This window comes from Pongo abelii, chromosome X (assembly GCF_028885655.2).
Source record: "Pongo abelii isolate AG06213 chromosome X, NHGRI_mPonAbe1-v2.0_pri, whole genome shotgun sequence".
Taxonomy (NCBI): Eukaryota; Metazoa; Chordata; class Mammalia; order Primates; family Hominidae; genus Pongo; species Pongo abelii.
In genome coordinates, this window is record NC_072008.2 from 18,690,715 (window position 1) to 18,703,010 (window position 12,296).

Here is a 12,296-nt window from a genome sequence, read left to right on the forward strand (position 1 = left end):
GCTGGTCAGGCTGGTCTCGAACTCCTGACCTCAGATGATCCTCCTGCCTCGGCCTCCCAAAGTGCTGGGATTACAGGCGTGAGCCACCACACACCCGGCCCCGAATTATTTCTTAAGATCTTATGTCAAGTGGGAAGAAAGCTAAATTCAGGCAATTACGTGTATACTACTATGTGGGTAAAATAAAAGGAACAGATAGAGATATGTATAGGGAATATCTATGGAAGGATGCCCAAGAAACTGGTAACCTAGGCTGCCTCCAGAAAAGGGAACTGGGTATCTGGGGGATAAGAGAAAGATTAAGAATGTATATTCTTTCAAGTGAATATCTGCTTAATTAAAAGTATACTTTAAATTTTTTAATTATATTGTAAAAGTGATTTTGATTAATGATAAGTGCAGGGCACAAAACTGTGTGTATATTTTGTAAAAGAAAATATGTATATAGGATATTCAAAAAAGGGCTGGGATCATATATACAAAGAGGAAAATGATGATGAGATTATAGGTGATTTAGATAGTCTTTTTTTTTTATTTCCTGAACTGTGTTTACTTGATATTCTGCAATGACTGTGTATTTCTTTTATAAGGGAAAAAATAAGGTTTTTATTAGAACTGAAATTTGACTTTGTAATGTTCTTAACAATCGTAAATTTTATTTCCTAAGAATTTACTGAAGTTGGACCCAGCTGACAGATACTTGACAGAACAGTGTTTGAATCACCCTACATTTCAAACCCAGAGACTTCTGGATCGTTCTCCTTCAAGGTCAGCAAAAAGAAAACCTTACCATGTGGAAAGCAGCACATTGTCTAATAGGTAAATATTCCCTTTTAAGGAAATACAGATGCAGTGTTGGTCTTACAAGTAGGTGGAGGAGGTGGCTGCTTAAATGATGCAATTAGAGAAAAGAAGGAAAGCCCTCTTTATTCAAAAATATCTTCCTTATGCTTATTGCATGATTCAGAACCACAATTAAGGAGTTGTGTGGGTCTTAAAGACTTTCTTATCTTTAACTAGTATATGATGGAAACCTATGCATTCCCTGGGAAAGGTAGCATTGGGTTAGCAACTAAGGGGGTTTACAGCCTCAAGAGCTAGCATAGTCTGTGTGAATGAGACCCATCGGTGATACCCGGAGGAAGAAAGATGGGTGAAGGCAAGGGGATTCCTGGAGAGAGAAGAGAATGCCAAACACAGATGGTGGATGGAAATGTACCTAGTGTAATCTTTGTGACTGGACCAAGTAGGTCTGGCTCTACAGAGAGGTCTTGTGTTTTTATTGCTCTTGTCTTTTAATCATTGAGTTGAGAAATTAATTTTTCATAAGAATAAGAATATGGAAATAGTAAAGTCAGTGATTTAAATTGTTGCTCTTTAAATATAATTTTTCAGCATAATTTTTTCAAAGCCTGTTTCCTGAAAAACACACACACAGGATTTGGGCCATACAATCAGGTTGTCTTTCAGACCTGACATTCCTCAATTCTGTTGGTTGCATGTCCAAGAGGACAGTGTCCTAGTCATGGTCTCCCTGTTTTCCTTCATCTCCCAAGAGGCTGATCTTGTCATCTGGGGTCGTTGGATTATGGAAGATAGGAAATAGTTTCTCTCATCTACTATTACAAGATAAATAGAAAACAATGATTCTTTATTTTTATTTTTTAGTTTTTTTAGAGACAGGGCCTTTGCTCTGTCACCTAGGCTGGAGAGCAGTGGCATGATTATAACTCACTGCAGCCTTGAACTCCCAGGCTCAAGCAACCCTCCCACCTCATCCTCCTGAGTAGCTGGGACTATAGGAGCATGCCATCATGCCTGGCTAATTTTTTAAATTTTCTGTAGAGATGGGGTCTCACTGTATTGCTCAGGATGGTCTCAAACTCCTGGCCTCAAACAGTCCTCCTGCCTCAGTCTCCCCATGTGCTGGAGTTACAGGCATGAGCCATAGCATCTGGCTGAAAACAATAATTCCTAATATGAAGCTTTTTTAATATAAATTTTCTTCCCACCCGCAACCCCAAATTTTCCATCCATATAGAACCATTTTTCTTTTTTGAGACAGGGTCTTGCTCTATTGCTCAGGCTGGAATGCAGTGGTGCGATCATGGCCCACTGCAGCCTCTGCCTTCCTGGCAAGCGATCCTCCCACCTTAGCCTCCTGAGTAGCTGGGACAACAGGCATGTGCCACCATGGCTGGCTAATTTTTTTATCTTTTGTAGAGAATTCCTGGGCTCAAGTGATTGGCCTGCCTCAGCCTTCCAAAGTGCCGGGACTACAGGTGTGAGCCACCACACCCAGCCAATCAGTTGTTCTTAATAGATCAGATTTTTAAAAGCTCAAGATCTGGTACTATTTAGGTCTGGGAAAGCATCCATAAATTGATGATGACCATTTATCGTATGTTTTCTCTGCTTAACTGTGATAGTGTAATTGTGTTTTAGAGCTGTTTACTCTTCTTGAAAATGACTGGTTTCAGTTTGTTTCCCCTCACATCTTATAGACCTTTCTTAGCTGGCTTTCTTTGTTTGTTGCCATGAAATTTTTAGGACACTAAGTCAAGGAATAGTAGTCATCATTTGGTTGCTCCTTTGCATTTAGGAGGTGCAAATTAGTCCTGTGTCTTCTTTGGGGTTACTCTCAGTTCAGGTGCTTTTATCTCCCTTCTACCTTAATTGTCTCTTAGCTCCTTTAGTTTACACCGAAAAATTATCCCAATGATATAAAGTTCAGTAGACTGATAATAAGTTTTTGATTTGTGCTATAGTGATTAGTGATGTAACCCATACTGTGAAAAGAGACTGTGTATTTGTCTTCTAGTGACTCACTTGAGACAGAGAGAGTTCTTGGAATTAACCAGTGGGGACCTGAGGCTCTCCTCAGGAACCTCTTTAGGGATCTGTTAAGGAGGATGTGCTTGGTGATGATGTTTTCAGCAGATACAGAAGATATTATTTGTATGGGTCCTTGAGGAGTCTTCCCAAGTCCCCTTTTGAAATAGAGGAGAATAGAAATTATAAGTAAATTTAAAATCTCTGGAAGAATACATTTTCAGGTCTTGACACTGTATTGAATATATTAAAGAAAAAGTCCTAAATGATTTTTCTAGGAATGATCTTACCACATTTTACATATATCTGAGGGCTTTTGCTCCACACTGGTCTATGGTCCATCCTTATTCCATGGAAGCTTTTTTTGTTAGAGACATTAATTCTAGCTTGAATCTCAACACAAACGATGGCTCCCTAAGACTTCTCAGGACCGTTTCAGAGATGCTCACAGCACCATATCACATTGGTTGCCACGTACAAACTCCCCTACCTTGTCTCCGGAGACACAAACATGCTGTTGCATACCTTGTCTTCTAAATTTTTTCTCTCTAGGACAGGCAGTGGACTCTTGTGTTACTTAGCCCCTGGCTATCTCCCTCAGGCTCTCCTGAGGTTCTGCTCACCATGGACACGGTGCAGTGGTGCATCAGCTGCCCCATACTGCCACTCTCCTGGTCCTGCACCAGCCTTCTCCATCAAAATGTAGCTTTGCACCTTCGACATTTGCTTTTAAAACTTACTTTAACTAAATCATTATCTATCCATCCATCCATCCATTCTGCAACCATTTAAGAAGAGTTTGTATGTAAATTTTTTTTAACTAGTTGGCAGTTTAACACAGATTCCTTACAGTTGTGTGTCAAAGAGATCTATGGAATTTTCAAAGCTGTTTTTTATTGTTGCACTTTGGCAGAGCTCCGACGCAAAGACAGTATGATGCCCTTTCTACATAGGCATTATGTGCAAAGCTCAGTGGTTTCCAACTAATCCTAAGACACAAACACTCAGAATGGCAGTTTAGGCTCTTTGTACACTTTACGGAAAACCTAAAGCTTTGACACGTTTTACCTTAACTGGATAACCTCTCTTTTCATGTTAGAATTGTCTCTTACGTTGCTCTGAATGTGTTCTTCCTAAGATCCACATGTATGTTTCTGCTTAATGTCGCTTAACAGTGCTTCTAAGAGTTCCAAAGGCTCAAGCAGCTGCCTTTGCTGTTCTCTGTCCCTTTATGGTCTTTGTGAGCTGAGGACGTTTCCCAATATCTGTACATGTTATCTGTCTATGATTACTATTTCTAGGCCTGAAGGGGAATGGGGATGAAATAGGGTTCTGAGAGTCCAGGGAGAGCTGGACCTGGGTAGGAAGAGCCACCCTGTAGAAGCTGTCATCTAGAAGGACACAGCCACGATCTGAGTCAGGGTGCAGATGCCTGCAGGGAAGGAGCAGGGAAGACATCCTCCAGCCCCTCTCTCCTCTTGTCTTGTGATGCCTTCCACTGCTAAGCCCAACCAGAAGCTAGCTGGCTAGGAAGCGTGGGTGACAGTCTGCAGCATTGGGTTCCTGAGGCCCAGGGCCGGGCTGATGGGGGTGGAGGACGAATTGGAGGTTGGGCAAATGGAGAATAACCAACACACTTAGATCTATTTGTGGATGAGACAGTCTATCACTATTTAGGTATGAAAAGTCGCTGAGATATTTCAGTTACCAAGATATAAGTTGGCAAACAACTCAATGGTTTAAAACCTGATGCCTTTAGGATACAAGGACTTTATTGATCTGGGGATAGACTCTGTTAATATAATTTAACAGAAAGTGAAACTTAGCATTTTTTTCTTTGTAATTCCTTTCTAGGTCTGGGCTTTGCCATTTAGTGCTCATATTTAGGAGTCCTTTTATTTAATGCTGTAATTCTAATGACCTAACTGGAAGAGATTAGTGAGTACATTCAAGAGATGAGGCCCCCCACACTGTCACAGGCTTGCTCGATATCAGATTTTTTTTTCTTTTTTGACACTCGCAGGTAGCTTTCTGGCAGAGATTACTGACTGAAAGGTAGACTAGGAAATGGGTCCTTATGTGATTTGATGGCTGAGCATGCAAGTTCTCATGGGGAAAATTGGAAGTCAGAGCTTCACAGACTACCATTCTACATGAACAAAAAAAAGTGACTTCCAATTAGTGTGTCATGGGAACAGAACTCTCCCAAATCAAACCATCTGTAGCAATAGCAATATTTGCAGCAAAATTTTTTGAATGCGTAGTAAAACCAGAACTGTGTAATTCATTATTCATTTTTAAACATTCTAGTCTGTCCCAAACTACAATTAGATCCTTTCAATAGTTACAGTAGCACAAAGTGGCCTTGCTATGGTGTCAGTTTCAGCTTTCAAATAGAAGACAAAATTTTCCTCTGGATTTATATTTTGTATTTTAAACCAAGTGTGAAATGAAGCTTTAAGTCCTAAAGGGGGGCTCAGTCGGTCTAGGATAATGAAGTGTTAAATAAAAAAGAGAATAATTGTGTCTTTTGGAGAGAAATGAACTCTTTCAGATCTCTGTAATCCGGGATAGTACAGGATTCCTGTTTACTGTACAAAGAGATATCTGAAGAGCCCCAAGTAATTGCCACTTCTCCAAGACATAAACATTGATCATCATGTTTTCCAACAAACCTCACTGGACAGTTTACATTTCTTTTTAGAGGGTCATTTTCTTTTATTAAGTACATTGCTAGAATTCTCATTCTTTGATTATGCAGGCAAAAGAGACATTGGTGTCTGTGTGTATGTGCTGTGAGTATGTATCTCTGAGGCAGGCTACAAGTTTTACAAATAAAAATGAAGTTCAAGAAACATAGTAACCTTTAAGTCTAAATGTTGTCTTCTGACATTCAAGCAGACAAAAGAGTTATAAAGAGTTATAGCTCCGCCCTCTTCTTAGCAGTCATTCTATCACAAACACTCATGTGAGTACCAATATAATGAGAGTATGTTTTACCAGATTATCGTTTAGAAACGTTTTGACAGCAAGTTAGCTGAGCATTTAGCAGTGCCAGAATAATTTCATCAAGGCCAGTGCTTTGTTACAGAGTGAGTTGGTCTAAGAAACTTAATTGCTGTTGATAGGCTACTTGTTATTCGAAGGCACATGCTTGAGAGAATTAATGTTTTTAGTCTTCCAGGTGTTTTGAGTATTCTTTCTTTTTAACAATACTTTTTGTGTGTCAGCTATTGAGGGAAACTGATATACTTCTTTTGTTTTTAACATAGAAACCAAGCCGGCAAAAGTACTGCTTTGCAGTCTCACCACAGATCTAACAGCAAGGACATCCAGAACCTGAGTGTAGGCCTGCCCCGGGCTGACGAAGGTCTCCCTGCCAATGAAAGCTTCCTAAATGGAAACCTTGCTGGAGCTAGTCTTAGTCCATTGCACACCAAAACCTACCAAGCAAGCAGCCAGCCTGGGTCTACCAGCAAAGATCTCACCAACAACAACATACCACACCTTCTTAGCCCAAAAGAAGCCAAGTCAAAAACAGAGTTTGATTTTAATATTGACCCAAAGCCTTCAGAAGGCCCAGGGACAAAGTACCTCAAATCGAACAGCAGATCTCAGCAGAACCGCCACTCATTCATGGAAAGCTCTCAAAGCAAAGCTGGGACACTGCAGCCCAATGAAAAGCAGAGTCGGCATAGCTATATTGACACCATTCCCCAGTCCTCTAGGAGTCCCTCCTACAGGACCAAGGCCAAAAGCCATGGGGCACTGAGTGACTCCAAGTCTGTGAGCAACCTTTCTGAAGCCAGGGCTCAAATTGCGGAGCCCAGTACCAGTAGGTACTTCCCATCTAGCTGCTTAGACTTGAATTCTCCCACCAGCCCAACCCCAACCAGACACAGTGACACGAGAACTTTGCTCAGCCCTTCTGGGAGAAATAACCGAAATGAGGGAACGCTGGACTCACGTCGAACCACAACCAGACATTCTAAGACGATGGAGGAATTGAAGCTGCCTGAGCACATGGACAGTAGCCATTCCCATTCGCTGTCTGCACCTCACGAATCTTTTTCTTACGGACTGGGCTACACCAGCCCCTTTTCTTCCCAGCAGCGTCCTCATAGGCATTCCATGTATGTGACCCGTGACAAAGTGAGAGCCAAGGGCTTGGATGGAAGCTTGAGCATAGGGCAAGGGATGGCAGCTAGAGCCAACAGCCTGCAACTCTTGTCACCCCAGGTACAGTTGAGCACCTTGACCGAATCTGGTGGCCCTTCAGGGGAAGGTGGTACAAGGGATGTGATGAGGGTCCGTCTACAATTTTCCCTACTATAGGAGGTTGTGCTTTTCTTGATAGGATGCATTTAGGGAAGCAATACTTGGCTTAATCTCTGTTTTTTTGTTTTTTGTTTTTTAAATCTATTTAGATTTAATAGTAATTTTTAGTAATTTTTTAGTAATTTTTTTTTCTTGAATGTTTTTAGTAATTTTTTCTTCTTGAATGTTCTTTTCGGGAATATTTTGTTGAGAGAATCCTATTTTGATTTATTACAGAATTCATCAGCTGTATCAGTTAGGTTTTAGTTTTTCTTAAAATACAGTGTGAATTCATGGGTATTTTCTCTGATCTCTCCAAACCACATTTGCTTAAATCAAAAGCTTTTGCTAGTACCTTACTCGATATTTTAACTGAATTTAAAAGTTTTAAATTTGTCCAGAACTACAGATAAATTTAACTTCATACCAGGATAAATGTTAGTTTTCAGTCTTTTGGATTGTTTTTGAATCTTAAAACAGTATTTTTAGCATAATCCTTCCTCCATCTTATTCATCGTCAAACTCTAGAACTGACCTAACCTGCTTAAAAGAAGTAGCATTCCTTCGCTTGAACCTGGGAGGCAGAGGCTGCAGTGAACCAAGATCACACCACTGCACTCCAGCCTGGGCAATAGAACGAGACTCTGTCTCAAAAACAAAAACAGAAACAAAAACAAAAAAAAACAAGAAGTAGCATTCTTACAGTAAAGCATGTTTTAAAAATAATGTTCTCATGATTTCATCTATAAAGTACTGTGCCCAGTGCCTGGCACAAAGTAATGTCTAACAAATTTTAGTTATTCTTGCTGCTTCTATGATTGTGGAGGCTGATATTTGGACATTGAACACCTTTTCTATGCTGGGTGTTCCCAGGCACTCAAAAGAGTCTGAGAGAGCTCTTGCACTTAAGAAACTTACCTGCTATTGGGGAAGATAAAGTGATACATGATAACAATGAAATAAGTAGCCGGGTGCAGTGGCTCACGCCTGTAATCCCAGCACTTTGGGAGGCCGAGGCAGGCAGATCACGAGGTCAGGAGATCGAGACTATCCTGGCCAACATGGTGAAACCCCGTCTCTACTATAATACAAAAATTGGCTGGGCGTGGTGGCGCATGCCTGTAATTCCAGCTACTCAGGAGACCGAGGCACGAGAATCGCTTGAACCCAGGAGGTGGAGGTTGCAGTGAGCCGAGATCGTGCCACTGCACTTCAGCCTGGTGACAGAGCAAGACTCTGTCTCACAAAAAACAAACAAACAAACAAAAAACAATGAAATAAGTAAGACCTAAGTCAATATGGCACTGGCTATAAATAGGATTTGAGAATAGAGAGAGGTCCTTGTGAGCAGAAGCAGTTAGAAATGGCTTTACAGGCAACTGAAGGTCTTTCTCTGGGCTAGGATGTATAGACAAGCTTTGAATAGGCTGAAGAGTGAAGATATGTTCAGGTATGTCCTGAGCTAGGCAATATGAAAAGCTCTAGCAAGAAAGATGAAAAGAATAGGGTCCCTGTCGTCTTAAGTGTGTGGGCTGGCAGGGGACACTTGTCAACAGATAGGTTGTTCCACTACTGCGAGGTTACATTCTGGCTACTGTGCTAGAGGCATGCCAGTGTGGCAAGGGAGCGAGACAGTCCAAGTTGTGAGTTGTGGGAGCTCCTAGAACAGGTGACACCTGAGCAGAGACTTCCAGGAAGGTTGGGAAGAAAGTGACAGTGACCTCAGGAAAGAGGGAAGAAAAGAGCATTGGAAGGAGAAGGAAGGTAACAGATGTTACATAGCATGGTGTGCTTTGGGCATTGCAACTTGTTCCACTTTGCTGGAGTGAAAAATGCAAAATTTGGAGTGGCTTTTGCAATAATTCAAGCACGAGGTGAAGAGAATATGTTTGGGATTAAGTCAGTGCCAGTAGGAAACAGAGTGGATCTTCTACTCCTCATAAGTAGAAACAACAGAATTTGTGATTTGAAGGATTGAATATAGGAAAAAGGAAGACTTCATGATTTCTTTTCTAGGACCTCCTTTTTGGAATGAAAGAGAGTAGTTTTGAAGTCACCTAATTCAACCCCTTCATTTCACAGATGAGCATGTCGAAGCTCAGAGAAGTTGGGTGAGTTGCTCCAAGTTGCTCCAAGTTGCTCCATCCAACTAGTTCAGGATGGAGCTGGGATTATGAGGCAAGCTCCAGGTGCTGAGGTCAGCTGCTTGCCACTGGTGTCTTACGGACATGTCGAATTTGAAGTGACCTTGGCCTCTAAGCAGAAGTGTGCTCTAAGAGGCTAAAAAGATGGTCTGGCACCCAGGTGAAAGGAGAAAGCAAGAGGTGCCCATTTGCAGAGGCTGGAAGTGGAGTCAGAGGAATGGTCAGAGGAGCCCTGAGGAGATGCTGTCGGGAGAAAGAACATCCAGAGCCTAGAAAGATCTGGCAGCTTCCCGCAGAGGAGAGATGGAAGGGAAAATTGGGTAGAATGTGCTAGCATTCAGCATGGTATAAAATGGAGAAGAAATCGGAAAAACAAATAGCTTTTTAACTTAGAAAAAGTAATTGCTCTCTGAGAGTTCCAGGAAAAGAATTTTTGTGAACATGGTGGTCATAAGTGAATTATAAACAGTTACTGTGGGCTAAGCACAGATCTGTTACAGACCGTGAAGGCCAGTTCAGGAGGTACAGTGCCCAGCTACAAGAAAGTACAAGTTTAAAAGCACAAAGATACCAGAAGGCTGGAAAAGTAACTTAAGCTGTGAGTGAATCCTAGGAATCACTCCATGCAAAGTATCGGGCCACCTTGAAAAGCACAGAGACTCTTACTGAGTTTATATTAGATGTTAATAATTTGTTTTCTTAAAATAATTTTTGTAGAGGCCTTTGTAAACAGTACAGGTGGTAAAAGTCAAATGAGACATTTTCTTAAAATAGAAAGAAGGAAGGCTATGTTGGATGAATTCCTGCCCAGAATCCTCAGAGTACATTTGGAGAATGAGAGGGAGAAAAATAATCATATTTTAAATCTTAAATAAAATGTTTTTGATATGTCACATAGGCTTAAGGTAATGCCCTTTTCTGTGCATAATATACAGATATACAATGCAGCGAACTCCTTCTAATGACTTGGTAATTTTCTTCCTTAATCTTTTTTTCTGATGATAGAAAATGCTATGTTTTTTCCCCTCAGTGAACACCGTTGTGGACCGAGTACTGTTCTGAGCTTGTGACTCACTTACTTGAGAGAGAAAGATAGTGGTATGTCTTTGGAGATGAGCACTATCATGATTTGGCTTCAGAAAATACATGAAACATAAGTGCTGTTATCCTAGAGAAGATTAAGACAAGAATTTAAGCACGTAAACTATAGTAGTTAAGAGGATTTTAACACAAAAAATTATTAAAAGGACTTACTCTATTCCTTGATATATTCAAAAATCACTTATTTTCATCTGACTTTGCCATATAAGTCCCGCATGAAAAATACTTTTGGAACTGCACAGTTCATTTTGGAGAACTCAGACTTAAAATCTGCTAGAGAAATTTCAGATAAACTAATAGAATTCCTAATCAGAGGGCCGCTCAGAACCATGACTGTCTAGATATTAGAAGGGTAATTTTTTTTTGTTTTTAATAATTAATTGAACTATTTTCAGATTAATTTGTTCCCTGCTTGCCTTAACTTTAATGAGAATTTTACTTTCCATCTGTGTGAAATTTGACTTATATTACCTTCATCAGATTATTCACTTTTATGGGACTATTTGTATTTTAGCCAACTAACATTTTTTATTTTAGCTGGTTATGGTCCTAGTTCTACCAAATAAAGGCCATGATGAGTTCCATCCCTAGGAACAGGATGCTCTTATAAATGCTTTTAAATTTTACTTCCAGCCTGGAGAACAGCTCCCTCCAGAGATGACTGTGGCAAGATCTTCGGTCAAAGAGACCTCCAGAGAAGGCACCTCTTCCTTCCATACACGCCAGAAGTCTGAGGTATGTCACAATAAAATATGCCTGTAAACATTATTTGTTCAACATCATTACTGCCTAGCTTTTAAAATGTATTAATATCCAATCTCCCACAAATAAGTTGAAGTGGCTTATAAAGTAAGTAGTTTTCCTTGTGGCATAATTCTGAGTTTTCTTTCAAAAAGATCATTAAGTCAATTATAGATTGATTAGGTACAGTTCTAAATTTGGGCCAGGTGGCTCACACATGTAATCCCAGCACTTTGGGAGGCTGAGGTGGGAGGATTGCTTGTGTCCAGGAGTTCAAGACCAGCCTGGGCAACATAGCAAGACCCCATCTCTACAAAAAGTTTAAAAAATTAGCTGGGTGTAGCAGCGTGTGCCTGTAGTCCTAGCTACTCGGGAGGCTGAGGCAGGAGGATTGCTTGAACTGGGGCAGTCAAGGCTACAGTAAGCCATGATCCTACTACTGCACTACAGCCTGGGCAATAGAGTGAGACCCTGTCTCAAGAAAAAAGTCATAGGCAATATTGTCATCAATGTGTGGCTTAACTTTTATAAATTTCTTTCCTGCCTCAGGGTGGAGTGTATCATGACCCACACTCTGATGATGGCACAGCCCCCAAAGAAAATAGACATCTATACAATGATCCTGTGCCAAGGAGAGTTGGTAGCTTTTACAGAGGTAAGCCCACCCCCGGCATTCAACAGGTTCCCCTCTCCTCCCTCTCTCGCTTTATGTACACACTGCTTTCACCGACTCAGGCCAGCGGCCTTCTCACCTACACTGTCGCCTTCCAGCAGTTCTCCCTGCCTCTGCTCCTGCTAAGTCAGGCCCTCCTGGCTTATGAATTGGCCTCCTTAAGTAGCCTCTTAACTGGTCTCCCTATCTCCAAGTTACCCATCAATATAGTGACTAGAGTGATCCTTCTGAAGCTATGTTCTGACCATACCACTCATTTTGTTCTGTCAAGCCATAACATACTTATTGATGTTACCTGTGTATCTGGCACTGTTCTGGCTTAGAACTTGTTGGTGAACAAGATAGCCAAAGATCTTCACCATCACGGAACTCACTTCCTCGGGAGGAGAGATGGACACTAAACATAATAATTATATAGAGCAGTAAAAGATACTAAGTGCTACAAGGGGGGAAGAAATAGAGCAAGGCATCCCATTGCCTACCCCACC

General features: G+C 41.0%; 1 protein-coding gene across 4 annotated transcripts in view; it reads left to right on the top strand.

Annotated features, from left to right (window-relative positions):
- Window positions 1-12,296, top strand: part of CDKL5 (cyclin dependent kinase like 5) — a 227,453-nt gene that overhangs the window by 171,457 nt on the left and 43,700 nt on the right. For 3 of the 4 annotated variants that reach the window (XM_024240950.3, XM_054544372.2, XM_054544371.2), the window contains 4 exons: window positions 668-819; window positions 6,105-7,071; window positions 11,028-11,129; window positions 11,685-11,790. In XM_024240950.3, the coding sequence (XP_024096718.2) occupies window positions 668-819; window positions 6,105-7,071; window positions 11,028-11,129; window positions 11,685-11,790 (1,327 nt within the window). The remainder of the gene's footprint in view (window positions 1-667; window positions 820-6,104; window positions 7,072-11,027; window positions 11,130-11,684; window positions 11,791-12,296) is intronic. The other variant, XM_054544373.2, reaches the window with a different exon arrangement.